General features: G+C 52.8%; 1 protein-coding gene across 2 annotated transcripts in view; it reads left to right on the top strand.

The window, feature by feature from the left end:
* The first annotated feature begins 18,994 nt into the window (after positions 1–18,994).
* Positions 18,995–27,839, top strand: part of ITPR3 (inositol 1,4,5-trisphosphate receptor type 3) — a 74,785-nt gene continuing 65,940 nt past the window's right edge. Inside the window, exon 1 of one of the 2 annotated variants that reach the window (XM_032140331.2) lies at positions 18,995–19,364. In XM_032140331.2, coding sequence (XP_031996222.1) covers positions 19,276–19,364 — 89 coding nt within the window. In that variant the 5' untranslated portion in view covers positions 18,995–19,275. The remainder of the gene's footprint in view (positions 19,365–27,839) is intronic. The other variant, XM_058432311.1, reaches the window with a different exon arrangement.

The following is a 27,839-nucleotide window of genomic DNA, read 5'->3' on the forward strand; positions in this document are numbered from 1 at the left end:
TCAGGTTCACGCCATTCTCCTGCCTCAGCCTCTCTGAGTAGCTGGGACTACAGGCGCCCGCCACCACGCCCGGCTAATTTTTTTGTATTTTTAGTAGAGACGGGGTTTCACCGTGGTCTCGATCTCCTGACCTCGTGATCCGCCCGCCTCGGCCTCCCAAAGTGCTGGGATTACAAGCGTGAGCCACCGCGCCCGGCCGAAAATGCTTTTTTTCTTTCTCTGCCACGTGGTCAGGCTGCAAAATTTCCAAACCTTTAAGCTCTGCTTCCCTTTTAAATGTAAGTTCCTACTTTAAGTCATTTATTTGCTCCCATATCTGGTTATAGGTTGTTAGAAGCAGTCAGGCCACATCTTGAATGCTTTACTGCTTAGAAATTTATTCTATCAGATGCCCCAGTCATCACTGTTAAGTTCAAACTTCCACAAATCCCTAGAGCGTGGAGACAATGCAGCCAAGTTCTTTGCGAGGGCATAACACGGGTGACCTTTGCTCCAGTTCTCAATAAGTTCTTCATTTCCATCTGACACCTCATCAGCCTGGCATTCACTATCCATCTCACTATCAGCATTTTGGTCACAACCATTTGACCAGTCTCTAAGAAGTTCCAAACTTTCCCTCAACTTCCTGTCTTCCTCTTAGCCCTCCAAACTCTTCCAATCTCTACCCATTATTCAGTTCCAAAGCTACTTTCACATCTTCAGGTATCTTTATAGCAATGCCCCACTCTTGGTGCCAATTTTCTCTGTTGGTCCGTTCTTGCATTGCTCTAAAAAAATACCTAAGACCATGTAATTTATACAGAAAAGAGGCTTAATCAACTCACAGTTCTGCAGGCTGTACAGGAAGCATGGCATCAGCATCTGCTCCTGGTGAGGGCCTCAGGAAGCTTCCAATCATGGTGGAAGGCAGAGGGGGAGCAGGCATACCACATGGTGAAAGAGGAAGCAAGAGAGAGAGCAAGGAGAGAGGTGCCACATTTTTTTTTTAAACAACCAGATTTTGTACAATACCCAGAGTAAGAACTCATTCATTACCATGAGGAGGGCACCAGTCATTCAAGAGGGATCCACCCCCTTAACCCAAACACCTCCTACCAGGCCCCACCTCCAACATTGAGGATTACATTTCTTTTTCTTTTTTTTTTTTTTTTGAGATGGAGTCTAGCTCTGTTACCCAGGCTGGAGTGCAGTGGGACGATCTCAGCTCACTGCAACCTCTGCCTCCTGGGTTCAAGCGATTCTCCTGCCTCAGCCTCCTTAGTAGCTTGGACTACAGGTGCATGCCATCATGCCCGGCTAATTTTTGTATTTTTAGTAGAGACAGGGTTTCACCATCTTGGCCAGGGTCTCCAACTCCTGACCTCGTGATTTGCTCACCTCGACCTCCCAAAGTGCTGGGATTACAGGCGTGAGCCACCGCGCCTGGTGAGGATTACATTTCAACATGAGATATCCAAACCGTGTCAGTCCTCTACAGTTGTTACTTCATAATCCCCACTTGACAGATAAGAAAGCTGAGGTTTAGAGAAGGCTTTGTTCAAGGTTAAGAGCTATACTGGCCAGGTGTGGTGGCTCACACTTGTAATCCCAGCACTATGGGAAGCCGAGGCAGGTGGATCACAAGGTCAGGAGTTTGAGACCAGCCTGGCCAACATGGTGAAACCTCGTCTCTACTAAAAATACAAAAATTAGCCAGGCGCAGAGGCAGACGCCTGTAATCCCAGCTACTCGGGAGGCTGAGGCAGGAGAATCGCTTGAACCTGAGGCGGAGGTTGCAGTGAGCCAAGATCATGCCACTGCACTCCAGCTTGGGTGACAGAGCAAGGCTGCCTCAAAAAAAAAAAAAAAAGAGCTAGGCAGTGGCAGGTTTGCCTGGAGAGCCTAGGCTCCAAACAGGGGTGGTCCCTAAGCACTGACTGCATTGTGGAGAGCAGAAAAGAGACAGGCTAGAGGTTCTTGGCATGACCTTTCAGCAAGGGAGACATTTAAGCTGAGCCTTGAAGGATGGGCAGACGTTGGGAAGATGAAGAGTCCTGTGGAGGGCCTTCGGCCTCAGTTTTCTCATCTGTCAAGTAGGCCTAATAATAGTACCCCTTCCATAGGGCCATTTGGGGATTAAGTGAGTTGATATAGACATAAAGAGCCTGTAGTAACTGTTCACTAAATGCTAATTATTATTGACTATGAATGGGAACAATGTGAGCTGTTGGGTGTGGTCCTGGTTGGAGGTCTGAACAGGTTCCAGAGGCAACCTTCCAGTTCCCGATCCCAGCACCCAAGCCCTGAAGGGAGAGAGCTGGAAAGGCCAAAAAAAAAAAAAAGGTTAATCACTCTGGAGAGTCTGGAGCCCCTGAACTTGGGATTTTAGTCAGGCAGGCTGCATTCCTGCTTTTTCCTTTTTCAAAGAACATCACAACCTCTGTCACCCAATCTTCACATCTCCATTCCCAACAACCTGGAAGTCCTCCCTGCTGTCTAACCTCTTGGCTTCCTCCTGTGCATTTTGTCTGTGGGGCAAAGGGAGAGCTAATGAATCTCAGTGATTGGCAGTGGAGTTGGCTGGAAGCAGGGCAGGTGGAGCCTGTGTGTGGTCCACAGACTGTGGTGCCAGAGAAAACTCACCCTGGGTTCAAAGGCCTGTCTGGCTCAGGATGGAGGGAGTGGGCCGGGGGCCGCCACCGGAAGGTGGAATCAGAGATCTTGGAGGCAGCTGCAGGTGGAGGCTGGAGACAGGCTTGGTGAAGTCTCTGTCCCAACTTCGAGGCTCCTCCCAGCCACTGCTGGGGAAGCGTTTGGGGCAGGGTCTGTGAGGGGTCCTCTGCCGGGCTGCTCTGCCTTTGTCTGGGCATAACTCTTGAGTGAAAAGACATTCTCCTCCCAGATTCCCCAGCCGTGACCCTTCTGCAGCATGGAGGTGATGCCTCCAGGCTCTGGCGACAAGCAGACCCAAGTTTAAGTCACAGCTCTGTCACTTATTAGCTTGTGACATTGAGCAAACCCCTTCACCTCCCTGAGCTTTCCTTATGTGAAAAATGAGGATGCCTTGCTGGCTGTACAGCCTTCACCAACCTGTTAAACAGCTGAGTCTCCATTCCCCATCTGGAGCATGGGAATGATCCATTAGCTGTTTGATCAGCAGCAAGTCCCAACAGCTTGGTAAGCCTCAGTTTCCTCATCTGTAAAATAGGGACTAGAACGAGTTAAGACTAAGCACCAACACACCTAAGCACCATGGCATCACCTAGGGGTGGGCATCGGGTGTTGGAGATGGTTGGTTATTTGTTCCTCCTTTCTGAATCCTCCCCATGTGCCTCACCCTGGGTAGCTTTCCTCTCCGCTCTCCCAGCCAACTCCGGACAAACACAGAGAGCTGCTGGTATGCTGGGGTCACTCCTGGGAGTGGCTACATTTTGAAATAGAGCATAGAATGACAGCAGTGCCAACCACAGGAAGGAGCTGCTGATGTTTAGCTTGGCCCAATCCATGTCTATCACAGGCTTGCAGGGGGTGAGGAGCTGGGTTGCAACTGGGGGTCATGGCAACCAGGGGCACCAAGGCCCTTGGGGAGTCCTCCCCCTCATGCCCCTGCTTTGGCTGGGAGGGGAGAGGAGACTGCCGGCCCAATGGTTCTTCAGGGTTGGTTCACCCAGGGACTCAGGCTGAGTGGGGGCAGTGCTTGGCAGGAATCCATCTCTGTCTTCTGGGAACCACCCTTTGGAGCTGAAGGAGACTGATCACAGGCCCTTCCATCCCTGGGGACCCCCTTCCAGGGACCCTGAGATTCCACACTTCGCTGCTTCCTGCAGCAAAGTGACAGGGATCCCAGTGTTTCCTGTGAAATGAGCCCTGCACAGGGCTGGCACACAGCAGGCCCCCACTGAGGGTCTATGGGATGAATGAGTGATTGGAGATGCGGAGGAAAAAGCAGAGGACCTAGGTTGGCCCTTAGCGCCCCTCCGAGTCCTTCCATGGGCTCTGCTAGGCTGCTCCTCTGTCCTGGGCTTCCTCCCTCTGCACAGGGACGTGGGAATGCTGGGATGAATGTCCCCACTACTACCCTCAACCAAGAAGCACAGGAGTTAGTGGTTAAACAACCTGCTCCCCACCTTGGCTCTCCCGCCCCTTGGTGGGACAACCTGAAGCTGGAGGGCACAGCCCCTGAGAATGTCGCCAGCTGGGTAGAGCCCCTGTGCCAACCAGGCTTGTGCTTCCCGGGATCTTCTCCCAAATAAACTGCTATCCCCAAGTCCTGGCCTCAGCGTCCACTTTAGAGGAACGCAAATGAACCTGGGGTCCCAAGCTTTGCTACTACCAGCTGTGTGACCATGAACAAATGAAATAACATCTCTGAGCCTCAATTTCCTCACTCATCTGGTGTCTCTATGATGGCTGCTCTCCACCGTGGTGAGGGTAGCAGGGTAGCATTGCCTGGAAGGGTGGGGTGCAGTCTATGGACTGAGAGCACCTGGTTGGTTTCCTCTGGAATTGCTCTCCTGGGGTGGTGAAGCTGTCTGCATACTGTAAAAATGGATGCATGACATTGCACATTTTTCAGAAGCCATGGAACTGCACAAAATGAAAAATGAGCCCTCGTGCAAACTGTGGTGTTTCATTAATGATAATGTTTCAATATTGGTTCCACAGTTGTAACACACATATCACACCAGAGCACCACGGTAATCATAGGGGAATCTGTGAGAGGGTGAGGGGGGTATATGACAACTCTACATTATCTGCTCAATTTTTCTGTAAACCTAAAACTGTTCTGCAAAAATAAAGTCTCTTAATTAAAAAGAAAAAGAGCAATCTGTGGGCAGCCAGTGCAGGGCTTTCTTCAGAGTTGCTCTCCCAGGAGCCCCACCCACCCTGGATGAGGGTCAGAAGGGAGGAGGATGTTGGCTGGCCTGCCACATGCATCAGCTAATCAGCAGGATGATTAAGCCACTGGACTCCTTCCCTGCCTGGGATTCCAGGAGGGACTGGCCTGGTCACAATGTGGACTCAGGAGGTTAGAATTTTCCTGTGAAGCAGGCGGATGCCCTGCCCGTCCCAAGGCCCTTGGGAGGCTGAGGAGGGGAAGCAGGTGTGGAGAGAGAATGAAAGCCATCTCCCCAAGCATGACAGCCTGTCTGGTTCTGTCAGCTCCTACACTGTGACGTGCCCCATCACCCCCTCAGTCTAGGGGCCCCAGAGGGCGGAAAAATCACCCTCACACCCCATATCCTGTCATCTCCAAGGACCGCTGTAATTTGCTCTTGACTCCCTTGAATCTGCCCACTTCTCTCCTTTCCTGTTTCCCTCCCCAACACCCAGCCCCAGCACCTGCTGCCTGGACCCTGTGGCAGCCCCTCCCAACAGTGCTGCACTCAGAGACTGGGAGTGGGCTTCAAAACCCAGCTACCAGCCAGTCCTCCCAGGCAAAACCCCTCCATGGCTTCTCATTGCTTAAGACAAAGACCAGTCCCTTCCTGTGGCTCCAAGTCCTGCCTGGCCTTGGCCCCATCTCTTGCCGGGGCCCCTCCTGCTCCATTACAGCCGCGCTGCTTGCTCCTTCCTGGAGCATGTTCACTGCGTTCCTTCCTGCCTCTGGGCCTTTGCACTTTCCATTCCCCAATGCTTAGAATGTCAGTTCAAGTGTCACTTCCTCAGGGAATCCCTCCTGCCTCTCCCTGCCTCCCCACCCATCCCCTACTGCTCTAGCCTCCCTTGGGAGAGCTCCAGTCTTGTATCATCACACCCTACTCTCCCACAGCACATGGCAAAGTTGGAATATAATTTAGGTAAGTGATTCAGACCTGCACTCAAACTTGAATTCCAAGAGGGCAGGGCTGTGTCTACTTGGGGTCACTATAGTACCCCAGCATCCTGTACAGCAGTTGGCACACAGCGCAGACTCAATAAATATTTGTCAAGTGGCAGAATGCAGCCCTCCACACCAGACTGCTTGCCTCGAAAGTTAGAGGCTGGGTTTGGTCAACCACAGACTGGAGAGCCCCTTCCAGAGAAAACCTGCCCAACTTTGAAGGCCAGACTCTGAGGATTTTTGCAGCACCAGGGCCTCAGGAAGGCAGCACTGCATTCAGCGCCTGGGGATGCTTCTGAGTGCCCTGGTTGCCTCGCCATTCTGATGCCTGGCCGGGGGTTGGGGGTTGCGCTTCTGCAGACCTCAGTCAGGTCTCCTCTGTTCTTAGGCTGGCCCGGCAGCCGGTGGGGCTGTGGGAGGAAGAGGCCGACTGCTCAGGCCAGGCCTGCTCTACATCTGGCCAGCAGCCTCCCCCGCTGCCCCAGGACAAGGGCCCCAGTGTCTGCTCAGCTTTTACAAACAGCAGGCCTTTCTCTCCCTCTCCACTCTGGAGCCTCAGCTGTGACCCCTCCCTGCCCCCTTGGAAGGCACAGCCCTGGATGCATGACCTTTTCCTTCTGAATGATTCGGAAACAGAGGCTGACAAACCCGGTGCGGGAGCAGGCCCTGTATAGTGTGTGAACCCCTCTATTTCATCTGTTCCCAGCTTTGGCTGGGCAGCCAGGGCAAGGACTGGCTGGGAGGGCCTTAGTCCTGCCAAGGTGGGGTGGGGTGCGGCTAGAGGCCAGGCCCAGCCCAGGTGGACTTGACGTCATGCTTTTTACCTCTGTCTCTGTCAGACAAAGCCTGCTCCTTCCTGCCTGGCCCTGCCCCCGGGGAAGTTTTCCATGCTGCTCTCCTTTCCCAACAGGATAACAGGGCTGATGCTTTCCCTCCCAACCCACCTTTCTTTTTTTTTTTTTTTTTTTTTTGAGACGGAGTCTCGCTCTGTCGCCCAGGCTGGAGTGCAGTGGCGCAATCTCGGCTCACTGCAAGCTCCGCCTCCCGGGTTCACGCCATTCTCCTGCCTCAGCCTCTCCGAGTAGCTGGGACTACAGGCGCCCGCCACCACGCCCGGCTAATTTTTTGTATTTTTAGTAGAGACGGGGTTTCACCGTGGTCTCGATCTCCTGACCTCGTGATCCACCCGCCTCGGCCTCCCAAAGTGCTGGGATTACAAGCGTGAGCCACCGCGCCCGGCCCCAACCCACCTTTCTTGTTGGCAGGTGAAGTGCCAAGATCTGGGCACACTCACAGAGACCTGCACCGCTTCCCTCCTGGTGCAGGGTCCCCCTTCAGAGTCTGGAGACAGGAAGAATGGCCAGAGGCCACCTCCTCTTCTTGGGAGCTCCTGCCAGGATGCCAACCTGGGCTTCAGGATGGGATGACCTCAGAGGGCAACTCCGAACTGTAATTAGCCTCCACTGTAATCCCCGCCACTCCCAACTCAGACTCAGAACTCGGGGGCTTGGCAGCTCAGCCCAGCCCCCCGGCTTCCTCCTCCTAGCCAGCAGGTGTAACAGGCACTCAAAAACTGATTACTAAACAGGGAAGGGGACTTGGAGGCCTGATTTGTGGAGATCTTGATAAAATCTTGCCTTATACATGTCCTATTCTTGGTCATCCATACAAAACAAAATTCCAACGTTAGATGGTCATTCCTTTAGATCTACACGCACTTGTCTTTTTTTTTTTTTTTTTAGAATCCTCAGGTCTAGGCAAATAATGGCAATTACAGACAATATTTGTTGACTGAGCGAGGTGTTTTACAAAGTAGTTACTTATGCTAGATATTTCTATCCGCCCCTCCAGCTCCTCTGCCCACTCTTCTGCCCTGGCTCTGTGCCCCAAGAGGCTGACCTTTGTGGCCTGAATCACCCAGCTCCCTTGCCCTCTGGTTTCCCATTAAGCTGTGCCAATGGGAGGCACTGGTAAGAGACTGGAGGGCGGAGGAGAGAGAGGTGGGGGTATCTGTTCCATCAGGTCCCCACTTCCAAGGCCAGGCTGGCAGTGTCTGGGCCTTGCCCTCTGGAAGGCTGTATTCCCCTCCTTCGCGTTTTCAGGCCTGAGTTGTAACAGATTCCTGCAGTTGCCAGCTCCAGGGTGCTGCACTACCCTTGGTGCCCACACCTCTGCAAGTCCATCCATTCACTAACCTCTTTTGTTTTTTGAGACAGTCTCACTCTGTCGCCCAGGCTACAGTGCAGTGGTACGATCTTGGCTCACTGCAACCTCCGCCTCCTGGGTTCACACTATTCTTGTGCCTCAGCATCCTTAGTAGCTGGGACTACAGGCGTGCACCACCACGCCTGGCTAATTTGTGTATTTTTAGTTAGAGACAGGTTTTCACTGTGTTGGTCAGGCTGGTCTCGAACTCCTGACCTCAAGTGATCCACCTGCCTCGGCCTCCCAAAGTGCTGGGATTACAGGTGTGAGCCACCATGCCAGTCCACTAACCTCTCTTTAATCACCTGTTGGGGGTGTGTTGCCAACTTCCTGCCAGGACCTGGCAGATACAGGTCTACATTTTTATTTTACATAGAAGGAAATGGAGACCCAGAGAGACTGGGAGCTTCTCTACCCAGTTAGTGGCTGCAGCTAGGACTCCAGTAATTTTGCTCCAGGACTTATTTTTTCCTTCCTTCCTTCCTTCCTTCCTTCCTTCCTTCCTTCCTTCCTTCCTTCCTTCCTCCTCCTCCTCCTCCCCTCCTTCCTTTAAATTCTCTCTCTCTTTTTTTTTTTTTTGACAGAGTCTTGCTCTGTTGCCCAGGCTGGAGTGCAGTGGAGCAATCTCGGCTCACTGCAACCTCTGCCTCCTGGGTTCAAGCAATTCTCTGCCTCAGCCTCCTGAGTAGCTGGGATACAGGCTCCCGCCACCACACCTGGCTAATTTTTGTATTTTAGTAGAGATGGGGCTGTTGGTCATGGCTGGTCTTGAACTCCTGACCTCATAATCCACCCACCTCATTCTCCCAAAGTGCTGGGATTACAGGTGTGAGCCACCGCGCCCAGCCCAGGACTTGTTTATCACTGTGACTGTGAAGGTGCCCTGGGAGATGTCATAGGTTACCTACCCTATGACCTATCCTCTCAGGGGAGAGGAGAAGGGGACACCTAGTAATGGAGTGTTAGCCTGGGGAAGACCTGGAGTAGAGGCCCCTTGGTTTCAGGACTCCAGCACCAGGGGGCTTATTCCAAGGCCAACACCAGAAGAGGGCAAGGGGCAGGCTTTCTTCTGTGGCTGGTGGGAATCTCGGCAGCGGCTAGCTTTCATCTTTTGCTTCATCAAGCTAGGACCACGTGTTGGAGTTAGCTGGCTGCATTCCTCCAGTCCCTTGGCATGTGGTAGGTGGTTAGCAAATATCTGAAAGAAATAGATGTGGCATTGATGACTGGGGCATGGGGGTGGGGGTGAGGAAAACAGAACAAGTTCTGTCTCCTTTCTAGCCTTCCCAAGAAATCGGGTGTGCCAGTGTGTCTGAGTATGTGGATGAGAGTATGTGAGTGAAAGTGTTGGTGTATGAGTGTGAAAGTGTATAAGGGCGTGTGTGTGTGTGTGTGTGTGTGTGTGTGTGTAGGCTCCTGGGGCAGGAAGCCCTGTACACTCTCCCTGGCTGTGGCTAAATGGTTACTGTGGGCTGGGGTGCCTGCCCAGGGCAGCTTATGGCATGGGGAAGGAATTCTCTGGGAACCCCAGCGGGCCTGGATTGGCACCCCACCCACGGCGGGTGACCCAGCCGGATGGCTGCTACACTGAGTCAGGCCTTCTGGCCCAGCCTCGCCCCACCCTGCTTGGCCCTGCTGTCAAATCAGGACTGAGGGTCAGAGGAGCCCTTGAGAACTCCCTATTATCTGCCCCCAACCACGAGACTTTCTGCACAGCCAGCTGCCATAAAGAGGGTGTTCTCCTACGCCTCCCTATCACAGTCAGAGAGGGCCAGTCAGAGCTTAAAGAACAGTCAGAGCTAAGGGTGGAATCTGGGAAGGTGATGTGAACCCTGTTTACAACGAGGTGGACACTGAAACTTAAGAGAGGTCTGATCCTTGTGCAAAGCCACACAGCAGAGCTGAGAGCAAGTCTCTAGAAGGTGGAGGGGAAAGAAGGACATTGGTGGAGGATGCCCAGGTTCAGAGCTGCTTGCCCCTCCCCAGATCCCAGTTCCCTTCCCCCCGCCCCAGTGTCCTCTTCTGAGTCAGGGAGAAGGTCTGGGCACTGCCCGCCTTCCTTTCCTTGTCTTCTCATTCCCAGGGTGGATGCAGAGTTTAGGAGGAGGGTTTCCTAGGGGCGTTCTGCTGGCACTTGGAGCTTGGGGGTAGTGCTTTGAACATCTTTAGTTGTATCTATTTTTGGTTATAGGTTATACGGCCACATAGTCTGAAATGTAAAAGTTTTAAAGCCAGGTGTGGTGGCTCACACCTGTAACCCCAGCACTTTGGGAGGCTGAGGCAGATGGATCACCTAAGGACAGGAGTTTGAGACCAGCCTGCCAACATGATGAAACCCCATCTCGGCCGGGCGCGGTGGCTCACGCTTGTAATCCCAGCATTTTGGGAGGCCGAGGTGGGTGGATCACGAGGTCAGGAGATCGAGACCACAGTGAAACCCCGTCTCTACTAAAAATACAAAAAAAAAAATTAGCCGGGCGTGGTGGCAGGCGCCTGTAGTCCCAGCTACTCGGAGAGGCTGAGGCAGGAGAATGGCGTGATATGAATTTTCCATTTTTTCTACTTTTTTCTAAGTTTTAATTTTTTTATAGCAAGCATATATTACTAATATTAAAACTTTTATTTAAAAGCTCTTTTTCAAAATTAGGTTACAGATAAGCTTAATAAAGCCTTGGGCCGGGCGCAGTGGCTCACGCCTGTAATCCCAGCACTTTGGGAGGCCGAGGCGGGCGGATCACGAGGTCAGGAGATCGAGACCATCCTGGCTAACACGGTGAAACCCCGTCTCTACTAAAAATACAAAAAATTAGCCCGGCGAGGTAGCGGGCGCCTGTAGTCCCAGCTGCTCAGGAGGCTGAGGCAGGAGAATGGCGTGAACCCCGGGGGGCGGAGCCTGCAGTGAGTCGAGATCGCGCCACTGCACTCCAGCCTGGGTGAAAGAGCGAGACTCCGTCTCAAAAAAAAAAAAAAATTAGCTGGGCTTGGTGGTGCACGCCTGTAATCCCAGCTACTCGGGAGGCTGCGGTAGGAAAATTGCTTGAACCCAGGAGGCAGGGGTTGCAGTGAGCCGAAATTGTGCCATTGCACTCCAGCCTGGGCAACAAGAGCGAAACTCCATCTCAAAAAAAAAAAAAAAAGTTTTAAAAAGAGATAGGGTAAAAAGTGATCCTTTCACCAGTCTCTGGCCCCCAGACCTCCCACACAGAGACCCCTAAAATCACTAGCTTCCTGGGAATCCTGATCAGAGCTTCTTATTCCCTTTGGGAGGTGGGGCTAGTGGGTGCTGGGAGATACCCAGCCATTGAGGTTGGGGCCTGGGCCGGGCAGACTGGTCATGAAGGGGATGATGGTGACCTCCTTCCTGGGCCTGAACTTGGCCCCAGATTAACAGCATTCCACTCAAGCCACTCAGAAGAGGTGCAGCCCATCAGTTCTTCCCAATTCCTTAGAGCATCTCTGGGAGCTCTGTATTCCCCACCCAGGGGACCCAGGCACGTGACACCCTAAGCTGGGGCTCCCACAGTCTCCTTGTGTATGTATCTCCTGGTGTAGTTTATATACTTTCCCCACTTCTTCCTCCTTGACAGTTCAATTCCGCACAAATTTATTAAACACTTACTATTTTCCTTTTCTTTTTTTTTTGAGCTGGAATTTTGCTCTTGTTGCCCAGGCTGGAGTGCAGTGGCATGATCTCGGCTCACTGCAACCTCTGCTTCGCAGGTTCAAGTGATTCTCCTGCCTCAGCCTCCCAAGAAGCTGGGACTACAGGCGCCTGCCACCACACCCAGCTAATTTTTGTATTTTAGTAGAGACAGGGTTTCACCATGTTGGCCAGGTTGGTCTCGAACTCCTGACCTTAAGTGATCCACCTGCCTCGGCCTGCCAAAGTGCTGGGATTACAGGCATGAGCCACCACACCTGGCCTAATTTTTGTATTTTTATTTTTTATTTATTTGTTTATTTATTTATTTGAGACGGGAGTCTTGCTCTGTCACCCAGGCTGGAGTGCAGTGGCACGATCTCGGCTCACTGCAAGCTCCACTTCCTGGGTTCACACCATTCTCCTGCCTCAGCATCCCGAGTAACTGGGATTACAGGTGCCTGCCACCATGCCCGGCTAATTTTTTGTATTTTTAGTAGAGACGGGGTTTCACCATGTTAGCCAGGATGGTCTCGATCTCCTGACCTCAGGTGATCCACCTGCCTCAGCCTCCCGAAGTGCTGGGATTACAGGTGTGAGCCACTGCACCTGCCAAGCAAGCACTTACTATTTTCCTGACTTGGTCTGGAGACACAAAGTGAAGTGGACATAGCTTCCTTCATCTAGCTAACAGTTGGCTCAGGAAGCCCAGAAAGAACAGAGTGTTTCAATCCAAGATGGCTCATGGTGTGTTCTCTGATAGTGGGGGAATAAAGAAATCTCATGTTTTCTGTGTTGGTGAGGATATGGTTCATTGGGCACATTCCCACGTAGCTAGCAAGAGGGTAAATTAGAACATCCAAGTTGGAGAATAATTTGGCAACTCCTCGGAGGTTGACAGTGCACCTTCTCTATAATCCAGCAATTGTACTCTTTAAGTTTATACTCTAGAGCAGGGCTTTTCAGGCTTTTTGACAAGTATCCTCAATAAGAAATATATTGTGACCAACAGCACACATACCACACATAGACAACTTTCACCCTACTAGTTACCCTGATGATGTGTTACAAGCATTGATATTTCCTAGTCAATTTTTAGTTTTAAAAATGCTGATCTTGGCCGGGCATGGTGGCTCATGCCTGTAATCCCAGCACTTTGGGAGGCCGAGGCAGGCGGATCACGAGGGCAGGAGATCGAGACCATCCTGGCTAACATGGTGAAACCCCGTCTCTACTAAAAATATAAAAAATTAGCCGGGCGTGATGGCGGGCGCATGTAGTCCCAGCTATTCGGAAGGCTGAGGCAGGAGAATGGCGTGAACCCGGGAGGTGGAGCTTGCGGTGAGCCGAGATCATGCCACTGCACTCCAGCCTGGGCGACAGAGCGAGACTCCGTCTAAAAAAAAAAAAAAAAAAAAAGCTGATCTTCACTCAATCCACTAAGTTGATTTCCTAACACATTAATGGGCCTCAATCCATAGTTTGAACAACACTGCCCTAGAGACATGCATGTCTGTGTATAAGGAGACAAGAATGTTTATTGCAAAATTGTTGCAATAGCAAAACTTTGATAAGTCTTTATCTGAGACCTGTCACCAGCAAAATGTGATGTGGTCAGGAAGTAGACTATCACGCAGTAGCTATGTATCAAAGGATGCACACAGGGTGATAACATTTATACAAAACATAAGACCCTGCAAAGTGATATTGAGAGGTGACAGTGTGCTGGCAGTCCTCACAGCCCTTGCTTGCTCTCGGCACCTCCTCTGCCTGGACTCCCACTTTGGCGGCACTTGAGGAGCCCTTCAGCCCACCGCTGCACTATGGGAGCCCCTTTCTGGGCTGGCCAAGTTGGGAGCCGGCTCCCTCAGCTTGCAGGGAGGTGTGGAGGGAGAGGCGCGAGCGGGAACCACCGGGGCTGCGCGCAGCGCTTGCAGGCCAGCTGGAGGTCTGGGTGGGTGTGGGCTTGGCAGTCCCCCACACTCGGAGCAGCCGGCCGGCCCTGCCGGCCCTGGGCAGTGAGGGGCTTAGCGCCCAGGCCAGCGGCTGCGGAGGGTGTCCTGGGTCCCCCAGCAGTGCCGACCCAGCGGCACTGCGCTCGATTTCTCACCGGACCTTAGCTGCCTTCCTGCAGGGCAGGGCTCGGGACCTGCAGCCCGCCATGCCTGAGCCTCCCACCCCCTCCATGGGCTCCTGTGCGGCCGGAGCCTCCCCGACGAGCGCCGCCCCCTGCTCCACAGCGCCGAGTCCCATCAACCACCCAAGGGCTGAGGAGTGCGAGCACACAGCGCAGGACTGGCAGGCAGCTCCACCTGCAGCCCCCAGTGCGGGATACACTGGGTGAAGCCAGCTGGGCTCCTGAGTCTGGTGGAGAGGTGGAGAACCTTTATGCCTAGCTCAGGGATTGTAAATACACCAATCAGCACCCTGTGTCTAGCTCAGGGTCTGTGAGTGCACCAATGGACACTCTGTATCTGGCTGCTCTGGTGGGGCCTTGGAGAACATTTATGTCTAGCTCAAGGATTGTAAATGCACCAATCAGCACCCTGTGTCTAGCTCAGGGTCTGTGAATGTACCCATCGACACTGTGTCTGGCTGCTCTGGTGGGGCCTTGGAGAACCTTTGTGTCTAGTTCAAAGATTGTAAATACACCAGTCGGCACTCTGTATCTAGCTCAGGGTTTGCAGGCACACCAATCAGCACCTTGTGTCTAGCTCAGGGTTTGTGAGTGCACCCTGTATCTAGCTGCTCTGGTGGGGCCTTGGAGAACCTTTGTGTCGATACTCTGTATCTAACTGACCTGATGGGGCAGTGGAGAACATTTATGTCTAGCTCAGGGATGGTAAACGCACCAATCAGCGCCCTGTCAGAACAGACCACTCGGCTCTACCAATCAGCAGGACGTGGGTGGGGCCAGATAAGAGAATAAAAGCAGGCTGCCGGAGCCAGCAGTGGCAACTTGCTTGGTTTCCTTTCCGTGCTGTGGGAGCTTTGTTATTTCACTCTTTGCAGTAAATCTTGCTACTGCTTACTCTTTGGGTCCACACTGCTTTTATGAGCTGTAACACTCACTGTGAAGGTCTGCAGCTTCACTCCTGAAGCCAGCAAGACCATGAGCCCACCGGGATAAACAACTCTAGACGTGCTGCCTTAAGAGCTCTAACACTCACTGGAGGTCTGCAGCTTCACTCCTGAGCTAGTGAGACCATGAACCCACCAGAAGGAAGAAACTGAACACATCTGAACATCAGAAGGAATGAACAACTCCAGGCGCACCACCTTAAGAGCTGTAACACTCACTGCGAGGGTCTGTGGCTTCATTCTTGAAGTCAGTGAGACCAAGAACCCACCAATTCTGGACACAATATCATACATTGTTTATGGATACACTGAAATGTGACACAGACATAACCTGCATGAAATGAAACCCACCCAAATCAGGATAGTGGCTGTCTGGAGAGAGAGAGAATGTAGTTGAAGGGGGCATAAGGAACTTCAACTGATTTTTTTTCTTTTGAAGACAGGATCTCTCACTCTGTTGCCCAGACTGGAGTACAGTGGCATAATCAGGGCTCACTGCAGCCTCCTTGATCTCTCTGGGCTCAGGTGATTCTCCCACCTCAGCTTCCCAAGTAGCTGGGACTACAGGTGCACACCACCATGCCTGCCTCATTTTTTTTTTTTTTTTAATAGAGTTTTGCCATGTTGCCCAGGCTCTTGGGCAAAAGTGATTTTCCAGACTCGGTCTCCCAAAGTGCTGTGATTAGGTGTGAGCCACCTTGCCTGGACACAACTGAAATTTTTTAATTTTTAATTTTTTTTTTTTTTTTTGAGGTTGAATTGCACTCTGTTGCCCAGGCTGCAGTGCAGTGGCATAATCTCGGCTCACTGCAACCTCCACTTCCTGGGTTCAAGTGATGCTCTTGCCTCAGCCTCCCAAGTAGCTGGGACTACAGGCATGTGCCACCATGCCTGGCTAATTTTTGTATTTTTGGTAGAGATGGGGTTTCACTATGTTGGCCAGGCTGGCCGTGAACTACTGACCTCAGGTGATCTGCCTGCCTTGGCTTCCCAAAGTGCTGGGCTTACAGGCATGAGCCACCGTGCCTGGCCTAAGTTTTAATTCTTAAAAAAAAAAAAAAAACAAATTTGGCAAAATACAAAGATTTGACAAAGCTAGAGGAAAGATACAGGGCACTCACTGTATTTTTATCTATTACTTCTTAAAATATTTCATAATAGCACTTAAGAGATTGGTGCTCCAGTACTTTAGGGAAGAAGGCTTACTAGGGGAAGTGCTAGAGAGAGCCACAGGAGCCCAGGCACAGGTGTATGAGTGGATGAGGTCCTGGGGAAATGAGAAGGGACACACTGAATCCTTCCTGCCTGGGATGCTGTGCTGACATGTTGGTATGGTACTCTCTCCATTTAACAGATAAGCAAATAGGCTGAGAGAATGCCTGCTAGAAAGTGGCAGGGCTGGGACTCTAATCCAGGCCTGTAAGAGTCAGAGTCCCGGCCGGGCGCGGTGGCTCACACCTGTAATCCCAGCACTTTGGGAGGCCGAGGTAGGCGGATCATGAGGTCAAGAGATTGAGACCATCCTCGCCAACATGGTGAAAACCTGTCTCTACTAAAAATACAAAAATTAGCAGGTTGTGGTGGTGGGCACCTGTAATCCCAGCTACTCGGGAGGCCAAAGCAGGAGAATTGCTTGAACCTGGGAGGCGGAGGTTGCAGTGAGCTGAGATCGCGCCACTGCACTCCAGCCTGAGTGACACAGTGAGACTCCGAGTTAAAAAAAAAAAAAAAAAAAGCCAGAGTCTGCACTCTTGGCCAGTCCACAGCATGGATCCTCCTTGAGGAGCAATTGTGTTTTCTGCAGAGGGTGGGAGGACAGCAAGACTTGAGGGTCCAGTGTGCTGGGCTCAGCTCTGTAGACTTCTGTGGGCAGTGAGGAGGCATAGGAAGGCTTCAAGCAGGAAGCAGGGGAGGGAACTCACTGGAGCTGTACCATCTGTTTCTTAAACTTTGGTCTTCGTTGTTGTTTAACCAACAGAACCTTTCTTGAAACAAATTCTAACTCAGAACGCAGGTATATAAAATAGCTTACAGTGGAGCTGATTTGGAAGAAGCAGGTGACGGGCCCAGAGCCCTCACCTCTGAGACCTCCTGGTTGGTGGAGAGACAGAGGCTCTAAGTACTAGGATGGAGAGGGGTGGGGAGAACCAAGGCCATGTGCTTTAGTCCAGAGAGACCCAAAGTGAAGTGACCTTCATTCCTGGCTGCTACACCTTGGCTGAGTTATGGAACCACCTATATGGATGTCAGGGGAGGAAGGAGGTGGATTCCTGGGTGTGGCTGTGGCACAAGTTCTGAATGCAGCCACTGGAGGCAAGTTTTCAACTTGTCCCTCTTCATCCTCACGGTCTGGGGAAAGGAAAAAGGCAATTGGGCCCAGGCTGACAGCTTGATCAGAGCCTGGTGCCCAGCAGAGGCCTGACATAACAGGCCTTCAATAAATGCTTATGGAATGAAGGCATATTTTTCCCTTCTAACTTTTGGGGAAGATACAGGAGGCCTGACTCCTGGGAGCAAATGAAACTGTCCCAGGGGCTGCCCCTTCTCAGTGAGGTTCCAGTGACCCATCGCTGTGGCTCAGCTGGTGTGGGGTAATAGGAGAATACCGGGCTAAAAATCGGAGGCTTGGTTGGCTTCTGCCTCCAGTTGCCAGGAACGTGCTGTGTGCCCTTGATGGGTGGTGTTCCTTCTCTGGGCTTTGGTCATCTGTTTTTGGCACAGTGGACTGGATGAGGTTTTTTAAACTGCAGTTTGCAACCCATTTGGGACATCAAAAAAACCAATTCAGTGGGTTACAATCAGCATTAAAGCAACAATAAGAACACAACTGAAATAGAATAGAAAATATCAGCGTGCATCAAAGGTCATAAGAGTAAGTATTGTTTGGTGAACTATTGTTTTGCTTATATATAGATGAAGGTGTGGACTGGTCTGCTGTAAAACTTGTTACTGTTTGCCCTGGTGAAAAAACAAAACAAAACTGTAAAACATGGTACTTAGCGATCCTGGAGGTGTCCTTCCCTCCCACATCGTTCCTGGGGTCTTCGTACAACAAACAAACAAATAAACAAAACAAAATAACAACAACAACAACAAAAACACTGCCTGGGGCTCTTCTCCTCCCAGGGTCAGCAGCTGTCTCTTTGCTTTTAGCTGTCTCCACCCCTCCCCTAGCCTCTCTTCTTCCTGCTTCAGTCACCCAGTCCCCTCCTCCCTTTCTTCCAGGGACAAACGCCCCCCCACAACTCAGGAAGTGGGGTTGGGGGGTCCGAAGGCAGCAAAAGTGATCGAATGGCGGTGGCAATGGGCACCCTATCTTAGGCGTTCAAATAAAGGACTAGGAAGCAAACACCCAAGCACCGGGGAACAGAACAGAAAGTAAGCGAGCCGGGGACGCGAATTTGAGGGCAGGACTTCGGGAGCCAGAGTCTGGCGGCGCTGCCGCAGCGGGTCACTCCCAGGGGGCCGGCACCCAGACTTGGCATCGTTAGCGCTTGGGTGCGCTATCAGCTAGCGAAGGTAATTTTCATCCCTGCTTTTTTTTTTTTTTTTTTGAAAGGAAAGACGGAAGGAGCCAAGAGTTTTGGAGCCAAGTCCTGGAGAGGGAGCGGCTGAACTGATTCGGAAGTTGGATCTCTTTGTACACAGGAATGCGGAGAGAAAAAAAACAAAACCCACCCCATTGCTTCATTTCCCCTCCAAGCCTGAGCACTTTCTATTGTGCAATGAAAAGGCTTTTCATGTTGAGAAAAATGAATCCCGAATTTGCTCTGCAAAGGGATGAGCGCGCCTCTGGGCGCCAGCCTGCTCTCAGCTGGGCGCGGAGACCGCGCGGTGGCCGCAGGGCGGCCGCGGCCAGGGCGCTCCAGGGCGCGTCCTCAGCGAGCGGCTCCGGGGTGACGCCAGCCGGAGAGCTGGACTCCCCCTTCCGCGGGCGCCTGCACTGGCTCTTAGCCAGCCGAGGGCCCGGGTGCAGATAGTCCCGGAACCCCGAGGGCGGAGAGCTCCCCACTACGCCTGGGCCTCCCAGGGATGGCAGTTCCGAGAGCCCCCTAGACCCGGTGCCGTGCAGGACGCTTTTGGGAATCAGGAGGGCTGGTGGCGCATTCGGCGTCCGGGAGGCCGGGCCCCGGACGCGCGAGGAGCGCGGGGCGCAGGGAGGCGGGCCGGTGCACATGGGTGCCGGCGGGCGGGCTGCGGGGGAGGGGGGGCGGGGTGTGGCCTCCCCGCCTCCCGGGCGGGATTTGCAAGTGTGTGGTGGCCCCAGACTTCCTGCTCCTTCTACGCTGCAGGTAGGCGCGGGCCGGGCGGGGCGGGCAGGCGGCGGGCGCGCCAAGACGTGGGCACCTCCTCACCCGGACCCCGGGCCCCGCCGCGCCGCCTCCTGGCTCCCCTGGCCGCCAGCCCGCCCCGGCCGCACCGAGCGTCGGGCTCCGAGGTGGGAGCGCACCCCTCCCCGCTCCCAGGACGCCTCAGTCCTCCGCACTGAGGTTGGCCACGCGCCCCTAGGCGCCCCCCACACCCTGGGCCCCGGAGGGCCGCAGCCATGAGTGAAATGTCCAGCTTTCTTCACATCGGGGACATCGTCTCCCTGTACGCCGAGGGCTCCGTCAATGGCTTCATCAGCACTTTGGGGTGAGTGAGCCGAGCTCCAGAGGGGCGCGGGTAAAGAGGGGGCGCCGTGGGCTCTGGTGCCAGCTGCGTGCGTCCAGCAGCCGCCGTCCCCCGACAGAGGGCCTGGACGTCCCCCTAGTCTCAAGGAGCGGGAACGGCTCGCCTCCTTCTTTTAGAGAAAGGAAGTGAAGTGTTTGCTCAGGTAGGACTCGGGCGCCCTACTGGAGTTGGCAGGAGGAGCCCCCCTCGGCGCAGCCTCTACCCTCCCGCGCACGCCTTTGGAGGGGGCGGAGGGGCCGAGGCTTCCTTTGCAGGTGGTCCGGGGGGCGGGCAGGTGGGTGGCTGGAGGCTGAGTTGGGGAAGGGCAGCCGGGCCGAGACGTGCCCGGCTCTGAGGGTAGGGCAGAGCTGTCGGGAGTGGGCAGGCTCAGCTTGGAGCCCGTAATCCTCTATTACCGATCCCGTGGTGCCTTTGAGGGGTCGCACCTCCTCACAGCTCTGTCCCTGTTCCTCCCAGCTTTAGTAGGAGTGTCTTCTTAGCCCTCCCCTTCCAGGCTTCAAGGTCCTGGCCAGCTGCCCCTTCTCCCCGCCTCTCCCATTCAATTTCCTGCGCCGGTCATCTGGCGCCCTTGGGTCCTTGGTTCTAGCTTCTCTCCAGCACTTCACAAACATTAATTAATTCTGGCCGCCACCTCCCAGGGTCTGGATGAACAGGGAATCAATTCACGTCCCTGGAGAGGGCCAGGCCTGTAGCAGGGAGAGGGCAGGAGAGAAATTAGGTAGAGAGGATGGGTTTATCTTCAGAGGAGCAGCTGGGTGATTCGCTGGATGGGAGCATAGGTGGTTTCTCCAGCCAGTCTCCAGGGCAGGGTTGGCTACCTTTGTCCCGTTTTCAGTCTGGGGGCCTGGGTTAAATTGTCTCATCCTCCCAGCCACACATGGCTGTCCTCTAGGGTACACCCACCCTCCTCTGCTGATCCACTCAGTGGGACCAGCCAGCCGTGTGGTGCCTTCTCTCTGATGGCTTTGGAAGACAACCTGGCACCCTCAGCTCAGTACTGATGCTGGACAGGGCCTGGCTCACCCCAAGCCTGGGAGGTGAGGGGTCACTGGTGTCTCCCAGGGTTGCTGGGAGTTTAGCTTTCATCTCGATGTAAAGGGAATGGATTGTGGGATTGGAGGGCTGGCTCTGCCAAGCAGGGAGTTCTCACCTGGCATTCCAGCGTGCCCTGCTCACCTTCTTGCAGAACCGTCCAGGTCCCTACTGGTGCCCTCCCCTTCACACGTGGAATCCCTGGTTATTTGTCCCCACTTCCACTAGATCTGACTTCTTCCCAGCTCCCTAGAGGATGGGGGTGGAGCCACATCTGGGCCAGCATCTGTGCAGGCCTCCTCCAGAGAGCAGTGACTAGGCCCTGGCTGCCCTGAGGCCAGGGCTGCCCATAGTAGGTACAGAGTAAACACCTCTGATAAAGCTGAGGGAAGGAGGAGAGGGTGTGGGGGCTGGGAGGGACATAGGGAAATATCGTGGAAGTCCCCTTCTAGTGTCTGAAGAGCACCAGGGATTTCTGGGAAGTGACCACCTCTGTTGCTTAGTGCCTGGCTTGGGGCTGAACACATGATGATTTTCAAGCGCCTGTGAGTTTTTTTAGACAAGGTCTCACTTTCTCACTCAGGCTAGAATGCAGTGATGCAATCTCGGCTTACTGCAGCCTCGACCTCCGGGGTTCAAGCAATCCTCCTGCCTCAGCTCCCAAAACTAGCTGGGACTACAGGCACATCATCACACCTGGCTAATTTTTGTATTTTTTTTTGGTAGAGACTGGGTTTCACCATGTTGCCCAGGCTGGTCTCCAACTCCTGAGCTCAAGCAATCCGCCCACCCCAGCCTTCCAAAGTGCGTGAACCACCGTGCCCTGCCTAGCACCTGTGAGATTTAACAAAATCAGGGAAAGCATCTTATTGCTGCTTCCCCTGCCCTCGTGCAGGCCTCACTCCCTCACAAAGGATTCCCTGTGTTGCCTCCACAACTTCCTCCCACCTTGGCCCTTCCCGCCCCAGGAACTGCTTCCTCCAGTCCACCTTGATCCTGGGGCAGATACTGGTGACCTCTAGAAAGCCCTTCTACACCAGGGTGCCCCTTCCCTGTGCAAACACCTCCAACATCTCCTGATGTTCCACCAGCGGATGTCCACCCTCCTAGCGTGGCTTTCTAGCATCGGCCTGTGCAGGTCTGCCTCATAATTTTCTGGGGCTTTTTCACCTTCCCACACCTGGAACTCCAGGTGCACCACATGACTGCAACCTGTCGAGCGCTCTCAGTCTCTTTACCTTTGCTCTTGGGTTGTTCCCGCCCTTTAGCAAGTCTCCACCTGGGTAAATCTGTCCCACCCTCTAAGGCTTAATGCAAAGTGGCCTCTTTTGAGAAACCCAGCTTCCCCTACCCCAGGGCAGAATTAACCCTTTGTCCTCTATGCTTTTGAACTGCTTTGTACAAACCACTCTCTGGTGTTCCACACATTGGAGGCTTCCCTGTAGGCCCATCTAATGCTGGGCACCTTGCCAGGATTAACACCATTCATACATTTAGCAGGTCCACAGGCACTGTACTGGGTGCTGGGGACTTGGTGGTGATTAAGGGAGCTGTGCTTCCTGCTTCCTTGGAAGTTAAGAGTCAAAGAAGGAATGATTTGTAAGTGCTGTAAGTAATAGTCCAGCAGCTTCAGCGTCACCAGGAAGCTTGTCAGAAATGCGGAATCTCAGACCCCGTGCCCGTCCTACTGAATGAGAATCTGCATTTTATTAAGATCCCCAGGGGACTGGTGCATTAAAGTATGAGGAGCGTTGCTCTGAGTGATTTTCTCTCTGCCCCATCCTCCTCAGAATCCTTCTGCCTCCTTTCTGAACTCTGCTCCCCTCTGCTTTTCCCGAGGCTGTTGGTGCCCATGTCTGTGAACCCATAGGCTGATTTGACTGAATTCCTGGGCTAACCCAGTGCCTAGTGTGTGGGCCCCAGGAGGTATCCAGTAAGGACTGGATAAAAATGAATGTGTTGAAGGCAGGGGTGGCCTTGGTGGGCAGATGGGCCAGGTCACCTGGGAGATGGGAAGGGGGCATTGGTTGGGGAGGGAGGCAGAGTCAGCATTCAGATTCTGGCCAGAGCTCTTCAGTGCAAAGTGGAGGAGGCCAATTAGAGCCTCCTGGAGAATTAGAGGTCTGGTGAAGATTGTACATTAACTCTAGGTGGGAAGGACAGGAGGGGTCTGGGGAGTGGATCCAGGAGCAGTTGAGACTGCTGGCCGGCAAGGGAAAGCAGGCCCACGCCTGTTCTTGGCAGGAGAGCAAGGCCAGTGCCACTGCTTTGTCCCTCACCCTAGGTGGGAGCAGCAGAGGCCAGGGCTGGAGTAGCTGATTAGGGCCAACAAAAAGTGGAGGATTGAGTGTGTCCTCAGGCCAGTGGCCAGGGAGAACTGGCCGTGGGTACACAGGGTGGACCTGTCAGGATCTCAAGTCATCTCTTGAAGATCTCTTTTTTTTTTTCTGAGACAGAGTTTCACTCTTGTTGCCCAGGCTGGAGTGCAATGGGGCGATCTTAGTTCACCGCAACCTCCGCCTCCTGGGTTCAAGCGATTCTTCTGCCTCAGCCTCCCAAGTAGCTGAGATTACAGGCATGCGCCTCCACACCCGGCTAATTTTGTATTTTTAGTAGAGACTGGGTTTCTCCATGTTGGTCAGGCTGGTCTCAAACTCCCCACCTCAGGTGATCCGCCCGCCTCGGCCTCCCGAGGATCGCTCCTGGCGAAGATCTCTTTTGAGTACCTGGAGAGGTGGCCCCAGACCCACAGAAAGTAAACTGGGGGAGTGCAGGTGAACTGGGTCTTGGAGCTGAGCTTTCAACATTTGTCAAAGTGCCTCTGCCCACCCATGGCTCGGCCTTGGAGCCTCATTTGGAGCTCTCGGGGCCTCTGGACCTGGATCACCCAGGGCTGGGTAATCATAGTGAGTAGGAGACGCTGCCTCTTACCCATGGGGTTCCCTGTCTACCTGCCAGCCTGACCTGCTTCACTGGAGGTCAGGACCCAAGAAGTATGGGGGTGAATATGGAGGAGCATATAGAGCATATAGAGGTGAATATAGAGCAGGTCTCCAGGCTCAGGATCCCTAGGTCGGAAACCTCAGAGGCATGGCTCTCAGGAAGGGTGTCTGTTTCATGTTCCATCACCAGCTTTTTGGGTGGTTTCTGTTTTGTTTTGTTTGAGATAGGGTCTTTGTCACCCAGGCTGGAATGCAGTAGTGCGATCTGGGCTCACTGCAGCCTTAATCTCCCAGGCTCAAGCAATCCTTCCACCTCAGCCGCCCGAGTAGCTGGGACTACAGGCATGTGCTACCACATCTGGCTAGTTTTTGTATTTTTTATAGAGACGGGGTCTCCCCTTGCTGCCCAAGCTAATCTCAAACTCCTGGGCTCAAGTGATCCTCCCTCCTCGGCCTCCCAAAGTGCTGGGATTACAGGCATGAGCCGCCGTGCCTGGCCGTTGCTGGGTGTTTTGAACAAGGCCCTGCCTTCTCAGAGTGAGTTTCTGTCAGCCTGCATTATCCTCTAAGGTGCTCTGGCTGTACCTGAGAATCGCCTGGGGATTAAAAAAAAAATTTCAGCTCCCAAGTCCCATGCCAGACCAATTGAATCACCATCTCTAGGGCTGAGGTCTGGGTGTTAGATTTTTAAAAAGTTCTCCAGGTGGTTTTAATGAGTACCTGGGGCCTGGATCCCTGATTTGAGGGCCCTCCCAGGCTGACAGGCTGTGAGGAAGCCTGCCTGCTAGGTCTACCTGCCCCTCAGCCCAGAAGGCCCATCTCTTTGCCCTCATCAGACTTCATAATGTCATTCAACAAACATTTATTAGGCATCTACCATGTGCTAGGCAAGGCACTGTTTTAGGTACTGCAGAATCAGTGGTAATCAAGGCACAGGTCCAGCTTGTTCCATTCTGTGCAGCGGGGCCCTTTGAGCCTTAAGTCTCTGAGACACATGTAATTCCAGGAGTGGGCGACTGCCTTTCCCTTGCTGATAGCATTCCCTGGGTGGATTTCAGACCTGTCTCGGCTTTCTTTTTATTTTTTTTTTTTGGAGAGAGTTTTGCTCTTGTTTTCCAGGCTGAAGTGCAATGGCACAATCTCAGCTCACCACAATCTCCACCTCCCAGGTTCAAGCGATTCTCCTGCCTCAGCCTCCCAAGTAGCTGGGATTACAGGCATGTGCCACCATGCCTGGCTAATTTTTTTGTATTTTTAGTAGAGATGGGGTTTCTCCATGTCGGTCAAGCTGGTCTTGAACTGCTGACCTCAGGTGATCCGCCTGCCTCGGCTTCCCAAAGTGCTGGGATTACAGGCGTGAGCCACTGTGCCCGGCTTGGCTTTCATTTAATTGTGATTTCATTGGAAGAAGATGTTAGACTTCTGTTCTGTACCCCAAGGCAGATTCTTGGTCTTAGTCTAATCCATGCAACTCATTTTTTGAAAATATATATATTTTTTCAGATTAAAAAAAAGATATATTTCATGGAGAAAATGTGACAAACTCAAAAAAGTGATCTGTAATACCACTATGGCTTATGTGAACATTCCCTATGACCTTCTAGCCTTTTATATTCATAAATGAACATTTACAAACAATATCAAACTGCACGTATGGCTTCGTACCCTGTCCTTTTTTGGATATATATAGTGAGCTGTATTTTCCCATGCCCACACACCATTGTTATGGCTGCACAGCCATGGTATGCTGTACCTTAATTTATTTAAGCAACCCTAGTATTCAGCATTCAGGCTGTTTGTAAATTTTTGCTGTTAAGAACAATTTGCCCTGAACATCCTGGTGCATACATGCCTGAACACTTGTCTAGTTATAGTTACCCTCTCAGGTAGTACGTTTCCAGAAATGGAGATCAAAGACAAAGTACACCTTTATAACTCTTAGGCTGTCTAACTTTTTGTGTTTCTGTGGTGGTGGAGGGGTATAGGAACAGAACTTGGTGCCACAGAGGGTGAGACACGATTCATGTCATGTGTGAGTGTTGCACTAGCATGTGGGGAGTAAGCCCAGCCTCTGCCCTTAAGGTTAGGTACTAGGCACTTCCTGGGCAGTGCGAGGATGTGATGGAGAAGGGATGAAGTGGAGAGGGGGTGGCGCGGGGTTGGCTCAGCCTAGAACCAGTGCCACACATCCACCTTGGGACTCCAGGGTCTCAGGCTGCATCCAACTGCTTGGCCTGAATCCTGCCGGCCTGAAAGAATCCTGCTGGAGCCACTTGCTCACACTCTGCCCTGCCCTACATTCCTGACCCCGTATCCCCTCCCTAGCTTGGCCCATTGGGGCGGTGGCTTGGGTTGGGGGTGGGGACACATGCTGAGTTTTAGGATGGGGCCACACCAGCTTTCTGTTTTCAGCTTAGGGGGAGGTTTCTGGGTTTGGATGACCTCTGCACACATGCCTGGAGTCCCTGCATGTCCACCCCCAGCCCTGCTCTCTAGACTTCACCCCGTGTGGGGCTGGGGCACCCCTCTCTGCGAGTGAGGGCTGTGTGAGTGGAGGGGAGGAAACCTGGGGTGGGGGAAGGAGGAAAGCAGAGCCCAGATCTCTACTAAGTTCATCACAGACTTCTGAATTCGAGCTCTGAGCCCCCTGGGTATGTCAGGCTGGTCATGTGAAAGGTGCCAGTGGCACCCAGCATTTGTACCTGCAGTCACAATTCCCTGCAGTCAGGACCCCTGGCTTGGAGAGCTTGGGGTCACGCAGCAGGGGACTGAGGAGAGAAGGTTGTAGGGCCTTTCAGGCTAGGGACTGTGAGAGAAATCGTGGGTGCAGAAATGAGGCTGGGCGTTCACAACACAGTGAGTCCAGGGTGTGGGCTGGGGATGGAACTGGGTGGAGCCACATTACAGAGGGATTTCCACTTGGGGAGACAGTCAGGAGAGACTCATTGCAGAGGCTTCAGTGAGGGAGTAAAATGACCAGAGTGGTATGTTTTTTTGGTCAGCAGGTGGGCAGAGCCGGAAGGGGCTGTCAACACAAATCTCAGTCCAGGAGCAGCTGCAGGTGCTTGAGGCAGACACCTGTGCATATTTGGTTAGCAAATTGCTCTCCCCATCACTCAGCCAGCCAGCCAGCCGGCCATTAGCCCTTCCCGCACAGTGCAGGAGAGCCTTCTTCTCCAGTATGAGTCTAGAAATAGATGGTGGGGGTGATATAGGTAATGGGAGGGAGAATTAAGTCTGTGTCTCAAAGTTGATGATGATGATGGCAGTGGGTAGACTTTACAGATCACTTACGTTGGGTGGCCCTGGCCTTTACCTATGCTCTCACAGCCTGAGGCATAAATATAATTCAGGCAAAGTAGCGAGAAGCATTTAGAACACCAATTTGCTTACCACCTAGACTTAATCATTGTTTACAGTGGTCACATTTGATACGTGTATTTTTTGCTGAAGTATTTTATGATAAATTACATACATTGCATCTTTTTTACCTCTACATATTTTATTATACATCCCTATGTAACTACCGTGCTGTGATCACACCAATTAATAGTTTCCTAATAGCATTCAGGGCCCAATCCATAGTCAGATGTGCCCATTGTCCTCAGTGGTACAATCAGAGTTCACTGTAACCTTGAACTCCCGAGCTCAAGCGATCCTCCTGTCTTGGCCTCCCAAAGTGCTGGGATTACAGGCACTGAGCCCAGGTTCAGTCTGTGTTTGACCGACCATTGGTTTCTTTTTTTTTTTTTTTTGAGATGGAGTTTCCCTCTCGTAGCCCAGGCTGGAGTGCAATGGTGCAATCTCCACTCACTGCAGCCTCTGCCTCCCGGGTTCGAGTGATTCTTCTGCCTCAGCCTCCAGAGTAGCTGGGATTACCAGTGCCAGCCACCACGCCCAGCTAATTTTTGTATTTTAGTAGAGACGGGTTTCACCATGTTGGGCAGGCTGGTCTTGAACTCCTGACCTCAGGTGATCTGCCCGCCTCAGCCTCCCAAAGTGTTGGGATTACAGGCATGAGCCACCACGCCGGGCCTGACCATTGGTTTCTTTAAATCAGGATCTTAGGCCGGGCACAGTGGCTCATGCCTGTAATCCCAGCTCTTTGGGAGGCCGAGGCAGGAGGATCACGAGGTCAAGGGATCAAGACCATCCTGGCCAACATGGTGAAACTCCGTCTCTACTAAAAATACAAGAATTAGCTGGGCGTGGTGGCGCGTGCCTGTGGTCCCAGCTACTTGGGAGGCTGAGGCAGGAGAATCGCTTGAACCCGGGAGGTGGAGGTTGCAGTGAGCCGAGATCGCGCCACTGCACTCCAGCCTGGCAACAGAGTGAGACTCTGTCAAAAAACAAAAAACAAAAAACAAAAAAAAACCATCGAGATCCTGTCAAGGTACTTGTGTTACATTTTCTTATGCCTCTTCAGTTTCCTTTAATCTAAAACAGCGCCCCGCCCCCATCT

Source organism: Hylobates moloch, unplaced genomic scaffold (assembly GCF_009828535.3).
Source record: "Hylobates moloch isolate HMO894 unplaced genomic scaffold, HMol_V3 SCAFFOLD_20, whole genome shotgun sequence".
Lineage (NCBI taxonomy): Eukaryota > Metazoa > Chordata > Mammalia > Primates > Hylobatidae > Hylobates > Hylobates moloch.